The sequence below is a fragment of the Urocitellus parryii genome, chromosome 6 (assembly GCF_045843805.1).
Source record: "Urocitellus parryii isolate mUroPar1 chromosome 6, mUroPar1.hap1, whole genome shotgun sequence".
Classification (NCBI taxonomy): domain Eukaryota; kingdom Metazoa; phylum Chordata; class Mammalia; order Rodentia; family Sciuridae; genus Urocitellus; species Urocitellus parryii.
In genome coordinates, this window is record NC_135536.1 from 148,186,870 (window position 1) to 148,203,258 (window position 16,389).

General features: G+C 33.2%; 1 protein-coding gene across 8 annotated transcripts in view; it reads left to right on the forward strand.

Moving 5' to 3' along the window:
* The window catches only part of Tjp1 (tight junction protein 1), a 230,210-nt gene that overhangs the window by 184,723 nt on the left and 29,098 nt on the right, over positions 1 to 16,389 (forward strand). For all 8 annotated transcript variants that reach the window (XM_077800270.1, XM_077800271.1, XM_026406956.2 and 5 more), the window contains 2 exons: positions 13,057 to 13,196; positions 14,049 to 14,154. In XM_077800270.1, coding sequence (XP_077656396.1) covers positions 13,057 to 13,196; positions 14,049 to 14,154 — 246 coding nt within the window. The remainder of the gene's footprint in view (positions 1 to 13,056; positions 13,197 to 14,048; positions 14,155 to 16,389) is intronic.

Sequence of the window (16,389 nt, forward strand, 5' to 3'; positions counted from 1 at the left end):
CCATATGTAAATCTGGAGCAATTTAAAAATATGGACCCAGAGCCATATAGACAGTTTTGGAGAAAAGGGGGCCTTTATACATTTGTTAGTAGGAATATAAATTGATATAACGTTTATGGAAAATAGTGTAGAGGTTCCCCCAAAATTAAAAATAGGCTGGGTATGATGTCACACACATCTAATTCCAGCTTCTCAGGAAGCTGAGACAGGGGGATTGCTAGTTCAAGACCAGCCTCAGCCACTTAGCAGACTATAAAATAAAAAGTGCTGGGAGTATAGCTAAATGGTAGAGTTCCCCTGGGTTCAATCCCCAGTACTACCAAAGCAAATAATTAAAAAAAAAAAAATTCAGTAATCCTACTTTTCAAGAAATAAAATCACTATCCTGAAGAGAGATCTGCACTCCCATGTTGGTTGCAGCATTATTCACAGTAGCAAAGATATGGAATCACTCTGTCCAGCAGTGGATAAATGAGTAAAAATAAGTGTGTATATATGCAATGGAATATTATTTGGTCTTAAAGAAGAAGAAAATTCTGCCATCTGTAACAACATCATAGATGAACTTAGAGGATGTGTTACTAAGTGAAATAAGCTAGACACAGAAAAAAAAATGTTGTGTGATCTCACTTATATGTGGAATCTAAAAATGTTGAATGCAGAAATAGAGAGTAAAAGGCGTAAGGGAGAAATGGGAAGATGTTGGTCAAAGGGTATAAAGTTTTAGTTATAAGATGACGTAACTTGCGGAAACCTGATATACAGTGTGGCAATATATTTAATATATACTTGAAATTTACTAAAAGAGTAGATCTTAAGTGCTCATCATGAAAATAGGTATCTGTGAGGGGACAGATAATGTTAATTATCTTGATTGTGGTCATCATTTCATAATTATAGATATGTCAAAACAGCACATGTGGGCTGGGGTTGTAGCTCAGTGGTAAAGCACTTACCTTGCATGCATGAGGCCCTGGGTTCAATCCTCAGCACCACATAAAAATAAATAAATAAAGATATTGTGTCCATCTACAACTAAAAAATATATATTAAAAAAAAACAGCACATATATACCTTAAATATATGTGGTCTTATTTTTCAGTTACAGCTCAGTAAAGCTGGGAAGATAAACTCAGGTCCAGAACTGAAGATTCAGTGTACGATTAGATGTATAGTTTTGAAATTTGTCTGTATGGTAGTATTGTCTGAAGTTACAGAAGTTATTAAAATTGCTAAGAGGACCAATAAGGAGAGAAGGCTATGCTTCCTGTGGTCCAAATCTTAGCCTTCTCTCCTTATTGGTCCTCTTAGCAATTTTAATGACTTCTGTAACTTCAGGAAGCATATTGCTTTAGGAAATTGAGGAGGCAGAAGAGAAGTAAATGGAGAGAGGAGCAGTATCTAGCCAGGAGAGAGCTTTTAAAAAAGTTATCACAAACCATAGTGATACAGTTGTTAAACTCTATATATTCACCAAGGTGTTTAACTTTCTACTAAAATAGAGCTAATAAGAGAAGAAGATAACAAGTAACACCTGTGGATGTCTTTGCTATTATATTGTATTATATAGTATTTAGATACTTGTGAAGCTGATTCTTTGTAAATTTCAAATTAATTTCAGTTTTTAATCTGTTAATTATTTTAAACCACTGAAAGATAATGTATATTGATTCTAAAGATAATATATCAATTCTGAAAAACTACCTGATTCAGCAGGATTGCTATCAGGAAAGGGATTACTGCCACAACACATACACAGTGATATAACTAACACCTTTGATGATTCATGGGAGTAGCTATAATTTTAACACATTTCTCACACTTAGAAACCATGGTAATATCAAGCAGTTTGGGCATAATTTTGCCCTTTAAAAAAACTATTAATCAGGTGCTAAGGATGTGGCTCAGTGACAGAGCACTTGCCTAGCATTTGTGAGGCACTGGATTCAATCTTTAGCACCATATAAAAACAAATAAATACATTCTGTCCATCTACAACTACCAAAAATTTAAAAAAAAAAATTAATCAGAAGATCAAAAATTTGGCCGCTTTATTTGATTATACACAAATTCCAAATCTCAGAAATTTCTTTTTGATACCTATTTTGTTTTTTAATTTTTTTTCCTACACTCATGGCATTTACAACCTTAACTTGAAAGTTGAAGGGGTATTATCTTCTGAAAATTAACTATCCTCATATTTTCTCAGTGTTTTACTTCTTTTAGGAACCTTAAATATTTTCATGGGTGACACCAAAGCCTTTAAAAACATAATGTCCTGGGGCCTACTGTCAGTTCAAATGAGATAGAGAAGAAATGCTTTTCTTTAAGCTCCTGGTATCATCCTCCTTGTATTCTATCAAATTTGGAATCTACTGGTTTAAAAAGGTAGCATGTGAAAGAAAAGAGAGTACTTCAAAGGATAGCAAAAGTCTTCAAGTTCTTCTCAAATTATGGTAAAATGTAATTCCTAAAAATTGAGTAACCTGTCCACAGGCAAAATACAGAATAGTATTACTGGTTATTTAAAGCACCCCAAAATTAATGTTAACATTTAGAAACCATGGAATTTTAGTTTAGAAAGTACCTTAGTTTTGAGAAACAATTTGAATACACTGTAAGAATAAAATACTGGTATAATAAACATCATGTAACTTCCATGTAGTCTTTTATTTAGTTTTGTTTGTATAAAATGTGTTTCAAATGTTATTAAATTATGATGTTTAAAGAAATGATACAAAACTGTCTTTGTCTCCATGAGAAAAGTTTTGATCTAGTGTGTGAAAAGGGATTGGAGCCAGGATTAAAACTCTTGGCCTTTTGACCCAAATCTTTGACTTTACTAATACAGAGAAGGAAGAAAGTGGATTAAGTGCTATTTAATCTTCAAGGAACAAAAGTCTACAAGTAGTTACCATTGTGTCATGACCAACTAAAGTTTTCTTTTCTCAGAGGATAAGCATGGAAGAGAATGAGAAAAACATGTACACTTGTTCTTCATTTTTATTAGATGAACAAAGTACCTTCATTGTTCAGTATAATATGAATTGGCATACTATGGCCTATGAACTAAATCCAGCCTGGTTTTATAAATAATTTTTATTTAAATTATTCCTTTAATGACATAATTGAGAAGTTGTGACAGAAACTGTATGACCAAGGGAGCCATTTACAGAAAAAGTTAGCCAGTCTATGCCTTGATGTATGTGACTGGACTTGTTTGCTCTTTGTATTTTACTTAGTATTGTTTCAGAGCCCATTCTGGGGCCATGGCTTGGATAGACTCTAAGGAGATGAGAATACTGAGAGCATTCGTAGTTGATGGTGGCACTGCCTCTAGTGATTGCTGAGTGGGTATCACTGAAAAGATAGTTTTACTCTTCTCACTTTAGTCCCGGCATATGGAAGTGTTTGATTTGCAGAATATGTTCTAGATTCTGCATGGTTATATTATATTCTTCTAGTATTTATAGTTACTTTAGTAGATGCATTTTGACTTTTCCCCCTGGAAGAAGAATATGTTTGCCTTTTTTTCTGTGCTATAAACTTTTTTATACAAGTGAGTATGATGCTACTTATTAATCATAGTGGGAACAATACTGAAAAAGTTCTATCACAATAAAAGCTCAGACTTATCATTTTTCTGATAAGATTGAATTGCAAAAACTTGTATTGTCGAGATTTACTTGTACCTAGTCATTCCATGAAGCTGGCAAAGCTCATCTAAGGCCTAAGCTGTGTGTAAAGTTTTAAAGAAATGTGTTTTTGGGAATGGGGATATAGCTCAGTTGGTAGAGTGCTTGCCTCTCATGCACAAGGCGATGGGTTCAATCCCCAGCACCACCAAAAAAAAAAAAAAAAGAGAGAGAAATGTGTTTTTAACAATTACACAAAATCAACATTTTATTTAGTATATCCATTCTGTAAAAGTAGTTGTTTCTCACTACTTGAAAGCAGTGTTTATAAAAGATTGAAACTTTGTAAACATCTTACATATTTTCTTTACTCATTGTTTGTTCCTCTGAAGAGAAACACCTCCACTAAATTCTGAGTATAGTGGTGTCAGCATGGATAAGGTTTATGTTACAGTAAATACGTTGATAGTAAAGCTGAATTTCATGAATGAGAAATTTCTATCTTAAATCCAGGTGTTGAGCCAAATTAAGATAATATATTTGGGGACTAAAACTCATTCCTGATCTTATTATTCATTTTCTAAGAGTGCCTTTTAAGTCTTAATATATGTACACATAGGCCATATAATGTATCTTCTTAAATTAGAGAAATCTTGGCTTAGAGAGGACCTAGTTTTTTTTTTTTTTTTTTTTTTTGTTCTTTTATTTATATACCTTTCTTCACCTTTAATAGTTTTTTTTTTTTTTTTAAGAAACGATTACTAGAAAGATACAAATATTCTTTAATCACACTATATACTGTTCCTGCTCCTGCTCCGTATTGCTTAGTTTTCTCTGGAATATATATTTAGCTTTGCCAATAGGTTAAAAGGTATTATTGAAACATCCTAATAGGTCACTTGAACCTCTTTTAATGTTTCACATGTGGAGGAGTTATCATTTTTCTGACTGAATTTCAGATTTTAATTTGAAAAAAAATTTACTGATCTTTGGTTTTAATCCTTTTACATTGGTGCTTTACTCTAAACAAGAATTATGTATACTACTACTGATAATTAACTTGGTGTCGTAGGTACTACTGCATTTTCTTTTTGTGAGTTGTCATCATCATTTTCCCCCCTCTTATTTTCCTTTCTTTGAAAGAAAGGACTAGGTAGAAAGGATATGATTAATTATCTCAATGGAGTTAATAAACTGATTGATTTCTTCTTTCTTATGTCTTTGTTTATTACAACTTGACCAATGGTGGGTTTTGAGTTTTAACAGATGGCAGTTTCTGTATGGAAGGTTGAAAAGTTTTCTTTTTCAATAAGTCAGTAATTTGGACTTTGTCCTACTGATTTGTCTTTTACCAAATTTTTTGTTGAAACCTCATGTATATCATCAGTGCATGATTATAAATGCATGAACAAGCTAGGCATGATCTTTTTGTCATTTATAGAATTTATATCCAAGACTGAAGAAAGCAAGTAGGTTCAAAAATTTGAAAACTTTTTTCTTTTTTTTTTAAAGCAGTACTGAGGATTGAGCTCTGTGGCTCTCTACCACTAAGCTATATTCCCAATCCTTTTTATGGTGAGACAAGATCTTGATATTGCTGAGGCTGACCTGAATCTTATGATTCTCTGCCCCAGCCAAGTAGTTGGGATTACAGGTGTGCATCATCATGCCCAGCACGGTCTATTTTATTTTATTTTTTTGGTACCAAGTGTTTAACTCAGGGGCACTTAACCACTAAGCCACATCCCCGGGCCTTTTTTTGTATTTTTATTTAGAGACAGAGTCTCATTGAGTTGCATAGGACCTCAATAAGTTGAATGGGCAGCCTGGTATATTTTATTAATCAAGATGTATTAGAAAATAGTACAGTGTCTGTGAATAGAGAAAGATTATTGTAAAGAAATTAAACAGCAGGTTATTAGAGTGATGAAGGATTGGGTAGTAAGAAGTAAAGAGAAATCTTAAGAATGTAAGAGCCATAGATAGCAAGTAACAAAATCACTACCATTGGTGCTGAGACAATGCCAAGGTAAGAGATAGCTCCACCCATGCCCAGGGATGGGATCCCAGCTTTCTCTGAAAGGGCACTACCTTGGCTCGATGTATGACAGAGAATTTGCTGTAGAGGGTCAACAGATGAACTTAAGTGGTATTCGCCCTCTGAAGTACTTGGGAAAGCCACTGATGGGGAGGTATCTCATTAGAGACATTGCACTACAAAGGTTGGGGCAATTTGCCGACCATTGAGTTCTCATGCCCAGTGTGTGCTGCAGGAGCATGTTGAGGGAAGACACCTCTCCTGCACATCTTCTTAGGTCACTCTGCCTTCTGCCCTCTGCTTGTACTAACTGGCTCCAAACAGTTGTTTGACATGGGGGCGGGGCTGCAGTTTTTCTCTTAAAGCTGTATTACCTCTCATTGATCTCCTTGAGTATGTTAAACACTCTATTACTCTGTTAACACAATCGGAGGTTAAAGAAGGCTGCTTCCAATGATTCTTATTATTAGAATTGTAAAAATTCTCCTCAGATACATTTCTACTCCATTTTAAACAACCATCCTTTTAAGTGTTTTAACCAGCCTCTTAAAGTCTCTAGAAAAATGGGTCATTACCATTAGATTGATATGTTCAGGTTAAAAATTAAAAACTTGTCTCTATCCTTCTGAGGAAAATCAAAAATGCCCATAAGAAGGTCTTAAGGTCCATTAAAATGCATTGAGTTTCCATCTGGCCTACTAGTAGACAGAGTGTAGTAGATAAACATGAGTCTGATTAGAATACATATGATTTTCATATAAAATCAGCTATCCTCACAGTTTAAAGCTTTTAACTTTTTTATGCTTCAGTATTATTACAGCCATTAGGAAAGAATTATGTAAAGAAAGTTTGGGGGGAAAGTAAGTGTTCACAATCTCAACAGTTTTTCTTTCAGCAGTCTCTGCTAATTGTAGATTAATTTCATGGATATAAATTGGTTTTGTATTTGTAATCACATCTGCTCATAAGGTAACATCTCAAGTATTTGGAAAAAGTTATTTATTTTGTTCTACACTGTAACTTTAGATCTATATTGTCTAAGACCAAAGCCACTAATGCCATATGTGGCTGTTGAGCATTTGAAATGTGGTTAGTTCAAACTGAAATATATTGGGTTAAGTATGTGGCTCATCTAGCATACAGGAAGCAGCACTGGGTCAATCCCCAGTAGCACTGGGGGGAAAAAAAGAGAAAGAAAGGAATTGATTCCCAAATCAAGCTGTATTGTAAACATGAAAATGCCCCTTGGATTCTGAAGACTTGAGTACGGACAAGAAAACATAATATACTTTATTCATTAATTATTTATATTTACATGATAAGGAACATTTTAGATATTGGGTTCATTTAAATTTATTAATGGATTTTTTTACTTCATTCAATGTGGGTTCTAGAAAATTGTGAATTGCCTAAGCAACTCACTGTATAATTCTGTTAAATTGTACTGCTTTGCATCTTCATGTATTATTGAATAATGCTTCCATCTTTTGGTAGATAATGGAAATGCATGAAAAGGAGCAGTAGTTTTCCAAATATTAATTATATGCAAAATTTTCTAGAATGATGTGAGCTTCATTTATATGAAATATTCTTAAAGGCTAATAACTTTTAGTTCATAATAAATATATCACAAAAGAGAAAATCTTTCCTTTAATTTTATTTATTTATTCTGATTAGGTCTATATGACAGCAGAATACATTTTGATTTATTATATATAATTGTAGCACAACTTTTCATTTCTCTGGTTGTACACAATGTAGCATTGCACCATATGTGCAATCCTAGTATATCTATGGTAATGATATCCATTTGATTCCACCATGTTACCTGCCCTCATGCCCCACCCCCTCTTCTCCCCTGCCCTTTGCCCAATCAGAATTCCTCCATGTTTCCCATGTCCCCACCTCCCCATTATGGATCAGCAACTATTTATCAGAGAAAACATTTGGCTTTTGGTTTTTTGGGATTGGCTTACTTTGCTTAGCATGATATTCTCCAACTCCATCCATTTACCTACAAATGCCATAATTTAATTCTCTTTTAATGCTGAGTAATATTCCATTGTGTATATATAACACAGTTTCTTTATCCATTCTTTTATTGAAGGACATCTAGGTTGCTTCCACAGTTTAGCTATTGTGAATTAAACAGTAATGTTGCTGTGTCACTGTAGTATGCTGATTTTAAGTCCTTTGGGTATAAGGAGTGGGATAGCTGGGTCAAAGGGTGGTTTCATTCCAAGTTTTCTAAGGAATCTCCATACTGCTTTCCAGATTGGTTGCACCAATTTGCAGTCCCACCAGCAATGTATACGTGTACCTTTTCCCCCACATCCTCGCCAGTACTTATTCTTGCTTGTATTATTGATAACTGCCATTCTGACTGGCATGAGATGAAATCTTAGAGTAGTTTTGATTTACATTTCTCTAATTATTAGAGACGTTGAACATTTTTTCATACATTCATTGGTTGATTTAATATCTTCTTCTGAGAAGTGTCTGTTCATCTCCTTAGCCCATTTATTGATTGGGTTGTTTGGTTTTTTAGTGTTAAGTTTTTTGAGTTCTTTATATTTCCTGCAGATTAGTGCTCTATCTGATGTGTGTGTGTGTGGCAAAAATTTGCTCCCAAAATGTTCACTGTAACTAATTTTAATAGTATCTTCAATTTTAAAAACAATGTGCTTATCAATAAAAACAAGTAAAATAGCTCTAACCCACCAACTCCAACCCTGATTCTTCCTACAGTTGAATCGAATCTTTGTCTACACTTGTGTAGACATTTAGCATCATATAGGGTTTGGGTTTTTTTTTTTCTTTTGAATATTTTCAATATTACATTTAAATATTCTCTTTAAATATGTCCTTAACACAATGTAAAGAACCATAAGGGGAAAAATTGTTTTTAGTAGATCAGACATGTTTTGGATTCACATTGACAATACTACCTATATGCAGTATGTGAGAAAGAAAATTGGAAAATATTAAGAGTTGCATTAATTGAGTGTGATCTTTTATTTAGGCTCACACTGAGTGGAACTGAAGCAGTTTGCTTCTGTGATCAGAGGCCCAGCTTTCCTAGCAACCGTGAGCTATAATTTTGTTCTATTCAGGTAACACCAGTTATGAGAGATGGGTGAGGTTGTAGAAAAGGCCCTTTGCTTGACAACAGTTAATGCTAAGTGTTAATATTTAGCATTCAATGTCATTGGTCAGTGTGAATCAGAATTGTAGAGTTAATGAGGTATAAACTTAGGTTAAGAAACTGGAGTTTCACAGAAATAGCAAATATCTTGTGGGTTGGTAATGAGTTTAATAAATACAAATTTAAATTTATTGATCCCAAAGGCTAAAGTGTCTCATTGAGAGATTAGAATCCACTTTCTATGTTAAACTAGAACTTTCCTAAGAAGGAAATTTGCAGAGCTCCCCACTCTTTCCATCAGACTTCTTAAAAGTAATTTTCCTCCCATAGAGCTAAATTCCCAGTTAAGCTTCAATTTTGTGTTGGAAGGTTCCAGTCTAAGGTGGAGGGAATGTAGCTCAGTTTGGAATAGTGTCTAGATGGAAGATACTTAATACTCAACTGTTTCTTGAGACATTGTAGGTGAAATGCTCCTACCACATATGTGAAGATTGCTTTAAGATAGCAGGAGGGCCTTGCCACATGCAGTGGTGCGCACCTGTAATCCCAGTGTCTTGGGAGGCTGAGGTAGGAGGATCGCAAGTTCATATCCAGTGTCTGCAACTTATCAAGGCCCTAAGTAACTTAGCAAGACCCTGTCTCGAAATAAAAAATGGAAAAAGAACTGGGGACAGATATGTGGCTAAATGGTAAAGCACCTCTGGGTTCTATCCTTGTTACCAAAAAAAAAAAAAAAAGACACCAGTGTTTTAGTATCCCACAAGAGAAGATTTTATGAGCAAAATAAGTAGGAATATTTATATCCCCAACCACTTTTTTTTTCTTTCCTAGTTAATAAAGCTTGCCAGATGTGAAGTATGGTGTAAAGGATGCCAGAGAAGAATAGTGTTTTGTTCCCAACTGTTTCCTTCCCCACACCCCCCAAAATTAAAAAAGATCAGGATCTGTAGTTATTTCCCAGCCAGCTTGTTTCAGTTTAACAATACAAGGTGAACATCCTTCCAGTTTGTTCTTTTGATAAAAACATTTCCATATTAATGAAGTCTGTTTCTAAGTTTTGTGCAAACAGCATTGCAGTCAGCATCTTTGTTCATGATTTTATATATTGGCATTTTTTAATTCTAAAGTGGTGAAAGAGTGTTTTTGTTATTTAAAAACTTTAATGGATATAATTTCTTTCCAAAAGTAATGTGTGAGACTACTTATTTTCAGAATCCCATTCTTACCATTCTGATGGTTGGAAAATCATAATTCCTTATTTTGAATTGATCATAAAATTTTTATAAATTTATTGGTCATTGGATTTCTTCCTGAGTAAAATCATTTGTTCATTTCTCATTTTTTCTCTTGTGTTGTTATTTTTCCTTTTTTCATCCCTAGTACTTTCAACAAGTATTGTGAATAGGAGTTTTTGTAATGTCTTTTACTGTGCATTTATATTTTTATCTTCATGACCTCTTAATTTGTGCCTGCTTATGAAGGTTTCTACTAGTCTAAAGATATACAAAATTTCAGCCAGGCACAGTGGCACATACCTGTAATCCCAACGAGTTGAGAAGCTGAGGCAGGATGATCACAAGTTCAAAGCCAGCCTCAGCAACTTAGTAAGGCCTTATCTCTAAATAAAATATTAAAAAATGTCTGGGGATGTGGCTCAGTGGTTAAGCACTGCCGGGTTCAATCCCTAGTACCAAAAAAAACCCCCCAAAAAACAAAAAAAAAACTACCATATGAATTTTCTCGAGGAGTTTTAGAATTTTCAATGCTATTTATTTAATTTTTAGTGGGGGTTTATTTTGACATATTCATGAATGTGTATAACCTAGTTTTTTTACATTTCAATCACCAGTATTATTTCCTTCCCTTCACTCTCCCCCATTTTTTAACATTTAAATTTATTTTTTTGTGGTTTTGGGAATCGTACCCAAGACCTTGTATATACTAAGCATATTATTATGACAGTCACATCTCCAGTCCTTTAATGCTATTATTACTGATATACTTTCACCTTTTAATTTTAATCAAGTTTTGTTGATGCTATTGCAAAAATTTATTGAATTTTTAAAACATAATTATCTAAATTCAAATAATGTTTTAGTATTTCATGCTAATTTTGCCAAATATTTTAGGCCCATTATTTCATGATTATAATTGAGTCTTTAAATTATAGTGAATAATAGTAATGTTTACAGACTATCTCTGTATATTTACTTATTTATAATTTTGTTATAAGTACATTGAGCATTTCCTTGTGTAATAGGATGCTCACTTTTGGTTTTAGAAAATAGTCTCTTTAATAATATTACCTGTTTCTTTGCTTTTATTGATTTTTTTTAATTGTACACAAATGGATCACAACTTTTCATTTCTCTGGTTGTACTTATTGATGGTTTTTAATTAGAAAAGACTACTGAATTTTCTCAAATGCCTATTTCAACCAGTATTAAGATTTTTCTATAATATATATAAATGAAATATACTAATAAATTTCCTAATGTTGAACTACTTCTACACTCTTGTAGTTACCCTGATATAATAATCTTCTAATAATATTCCCTTAGCTGGTATTTTATTTAGATTGTTTTTTTGTCCCCATTCATAAGGAAAACGATTGTTTTCTCTCTGTACTATCATCATCAAGGTTTGAGTAGTAAGATTTGTAATGATTACATTGATAATTGAATATTGACACTTGTTGAAAATACATGGGCTGTTAGGATATGGTTCTCTGTATTACTACATGTGTTTGGAAATAATAAAGGGTTTTTTAATCAAATTGGAGAGCTTCTTAAGTTTTTCTGTAGTCTGAGATAATTAGGAGACTAATTATTTCGTTTTTTAGAGGTTGAAAGAACTCATTGTAAAATCATAGGTCATTACAAAAAGTAATGATAGGTCTTGTTTTATATTTTTATTTAAAGGAAATGTATTGCTCTTTTTAATGTACATATATATATTTCTTAGTTCAACTTTTATAATTCATATTTTTCTGGGAAAACTTTTGGTGGATACATAGTTTTTATTGTTTTGTTTGTGGAATTACAGTATTTAACATGTTTGCATTTTTTATTTTGATAAATAACTCCCATATTGCCTTCTCAATACTTGTACAGTTTTACCATAATTATGTGTCTGTTGCTCCATGTCCTTTCCTTCCTTTTTCTTATCATGTGAAAATTCTCATGAGTGACAAGGTGATTTCTAATTATTTTAGTTTGCATTTCCCTAGTTACTAGTGAGGTTGAATGTGTTTCTATATTTATTGTTTGTATATCTCTTTTGGTGAATTGCCTTTTTCTAGTGTTTTGTCCTTTTTTCTCTTCAGTTACTTGACTGATACAGTTATTTATTTTTCTAAATATCAAATTTTTAGATATTTGTTAGCTCAATCTATAATCTTAATGATGAACTCTTGCTATTTATGTTTGACCAAACTATATGAAATTGTTATTCATCTGTTTGAATTTAAAAACAACTTTTATTTGGCTCAGCTCAATGTGTATATTTTCCCCCAACATTTGCATGTCTTTTGATTTCATTTTTTATGTAATCATCTTTGTTGGTATACCATGGCTTTTGGGCAATGAGTCTTAATCTTAAAGGCCTTCCTTTCTTGATTTCAGTTTTAAATTTTTTTGTTTAGAGCCCGGCATGATGGCTCATGTCTGTAATCCCAGTGACTCAAGAAGCTGAGGCAGGAGGACCACAAGTTGGAGACGAGCCTGGGCAACTTGGCTAGACCCGGTCTCAAAATAAAAAATAAAAAGGGATGGTGATATAATATATATCTAGAGTTCTCCTGAGTTCAGTACCCAGCATCACCAAAAAATAAATTTTTGTTGTTGTATAGGACTTTATTTCATCTGAAATTAATTTATTTTCATTATTAATATGTGTTTGGTTTTAATCTTTCAAAAAATTTATGGATAATTGTCCCAACACTGTTTATTTTTTTTTCCATATAAAATAATAAGATCCTTTCTGGCAGTCTTGGAATAACACATCCATAATAAACTTTGCTATTATGACTGTTTCTCAATTTTCAGTTTTATAACAAACATAACATTTGTTCTTGGTGGTGTTATGCTATTCTAGTTTTAATCACTTTTCATTTTGTTAAAGATTAGAGCAAGTCTTTTGTCACCGTTTTTTAAGTTGTCGAGCCTCTTGTACTTTTTTCTCAAAAATGGTTTTCAGAATCAACCTTATATTCTTAATTCTTTATTTTAATAATGTAGTCTCCGGAGCAGAGAGGAAGAGAGAATTTCTAAACCTGGGGCTATCTCAACTCCTGTGAAGCATGTAGATGATCACACGTCCAAAACAGTGGAAGAAGTTACAGTAGAAAGAAATGAGAAACAAACACCTACTCTTCCAGGTAAGCGTAACAAAACACTAAGTTAAAAAAACTTTTTTGCAGTCAGAATAAGGTAATTGCAAGATTTGAAAAGATAAGATGCAGTTATTATTTTGCATGCATGAATTTTTCTGTATTAAAGAAGCATTAGATTGGCTTCAAAATTTTAAAAATAGTGTTTTCTTAAGTGTGCCCTTTAAGGCTATATATAAGGACTTAGACTAAGAATCTACAGATTTGTAAAATTGGTTGCTCAAAAGATTTTGTTTCTAATGTCTCTCAGTTTGTTCTCTCACATTCATCTTACTCAACTTAGTAACAAATGTGGATATTTAAAAACATTTTATCAGAGGAATGGTGACTATATTGATGATCTTAAAAGAAAAATGCTTGGATTTTCTCTAATGTTATCTTTGGTTATTCTTCCTTAGAGAATCTAGATTTTTTTTTTTTTCAATTCCTAACAACTAAAGCTGTGGAAGCACAAGTGGCCATGTAACCTGTATACTTCAGAGTTCAGAGTTTTTAACTGTAAAATATACTCTGATACATGTGGTGTATATGCTCTTCATCAAGTTCTCTAAACTTAATTTTACTGATGAATAATACATATGTTTTGTAGAATTTTTATTGTTATTTTACTAGTTGCTTATATTATCTCATGTTTTGAAAAGTTGAGTCCTGGGCTGGGGATGTGGCTCAAGCGATAACGTGCTCGCCTGGCATGCGTGGGGCACTGGGTTCAATCCTCAGCACCATATAAAAATAAAATAAAGATGTTGTGTCCACCGAAAACTAATAAATAAATAAATAAATAAATAAAAGAAAAGTTGAGTCCTTCGCAATGTAAATTTTATTTATTTATTTTTTTAGAACCAAAACCTGTGTATGCTCAAGTTGGACAACCAGATGTGGATTTACCTGTCAGTCCTTCAGATGGTGTCATACCTAATTCAACACATGAAGATGGAATTCTTCGGTAATGCAGTTTTAAAGTTGTATATCTTCTTTGTCCATTATTAAGCATTATGTGGAATGAAAGTTTAATTGCAAATGATATTACACATACTTTTTAAAATTAACATATGACACGATATTATGATTAGGTTATTTCTTTTTTAAAAATATTTATTTTTTAGTTGTAGTTGGACACAATACCTTTATTTTTATGTATTTTTTTGTGGTGCTAAGGATCGAACCCAGGGCCTTGCATGTGCTAGGCGAGCACTGTACCACTGAGCCACAACCCCAGCCCTATTTCTTTATTTAACAGTTTCTTACAGAGTCACTTAGAAATTAGAGAATAACAAAGGACCTTTTTGGATATATTCAGTGTGACCTACCTAGTTTTAAAGGTCAGGAATTCAAAAAGTAAAAATTGTTATCTATTCAGACATTAGAATTTCTATAAGCTTTCTAATACCCTAACATTTAAAAATATATATATGTTACTCAGTCTCAGCACCGTCTACATTTGGGGCCAGATAACTGTTATCATGAGGCAGGCAGGGACACTCTCCTAGGCAATGTGACATCTCTGTCAGCGTATCTGCCATCTAAGTGCCAATGGCACTCTTCCATTTGTGACAACCAGAATTGTCTCCAGACATTACCAAATGTTTTATGTGAGGGACAATGACCCCTGGTTAAGCTGTTTTAGATTAGTTAGCAACTTAAAAGTAAGTTTGACTGTTCTATGCCTTTTATTATATTTTATTTTATTAAGTATTTATATACTTAATGGAATTGAGATAAAAATTTTATAAACAAATGATATCAAAATAGTTTTTTGTTGTCTCTGCTAAATGATGTGAATAATTGAAATCTTGCAAATTTCTTAAAATGGGTTGGGTTAGATCTAGACCCATTTCCCCACTCTCATTTATTTTCTTTACTAAAGAAAATTGTCTTTGTAGCCCAGTACCCAAATAGGCAGAGAGTGTTTCACAAGTTGGTGGGTATCACACAAGTTTTAAATTGCATATTTTTAATATTAGCTAATTGATAATTCAAACATTAGCTCCCCCACTCCCACCACCACCACCCCCCTTTTTAAAAACTTTTTGGAAATTGCTTGAATGTTTTTAAGGTGTAGAAAACTTGAATAAGATTTCAGAGATCTGCTTCTGTGGGAGAGCCCTGAAGAACAATTACCAAAGAGGATTTGAGGATATGGGCAGGATTAGTAGCTGAGCCGTTAAAGGTTTGGTGTTTTATTCAAATCCAGTGAATGGATTTGAGGAAAAAAGAGTGTTGTTTGCTTTTTTCTCTTACAGAGTAGTTGATATAATGCAGATGAAGCAACGTACAAAATGTCAAGTCATACCTAGCACATGTCACTGTGAGATGTGGCCTGAAACTGTCCTCTTAACAGTGATTCTCAAAGGCTGTAGTTTACTCAAGGTACAGACTGCACTCGGGTCTACTTTTGAAGCAGTCTGGAGAAGGATTTCCAAGGATCTACAGTCTTAAGGACTTGGAGGAAATGTTTAAAAGAGCTTTTTGTACTGTTGGTTTAGGAAAGGAGTTTATGGGAATGCTTTTGACCTGCTTGGAAAAGTAGGATACCATCACAACCAGGACTCTAACAATTCTATCATAATAAAGCTGGTAAATAGTTTCAGGCAGGGATCAAGAATGCTACCAGTCCTAGCCCTGAGTGACGTAATCTAAGTTGAGGGTTTTTTCTTTTATGTCTAGTTAATGTTATTTCCTGTTAAAACTGGATCAAAGGTGAATATAAGTTTTAAAAACTAAGGTGATTTTTAAATAGTTGGTCCAAAAGGACTAGAAATATCTCTCTTCTCATCTCATTCATTCATTTGGGGTTTTTAGTTATTTTCTATTAATTTCTAATAGTTTGGTTACTGTTGGTGATTTAGGACAAAGTGAATTCTTTCATACCTCATGTTTGGAATAGTGAACAAGAGGTACAATAGTGTGTCTCTTGGTCAGGAATGTAGAGGTAGTTATGATACCCTAGAAGGAAAATGTAAAGGGTAATTTGTAATTAAGATCTATTTCTTCACAGCCAGTTTTAAGAAAGGGTAAATGATTATAAGATTTTTATTTTAAAATTCAAAGAGTCCTGGGTACAGTGGCATACACCTGTCATCCCAGACTGAGGCAAGAGGATGAAAAGTTTGAGGCCAGCCAGAGCAACTAAGCAAGACCCTGTCTCAAAATAAACAAGGACTGGGGATGTGGCTCTGTG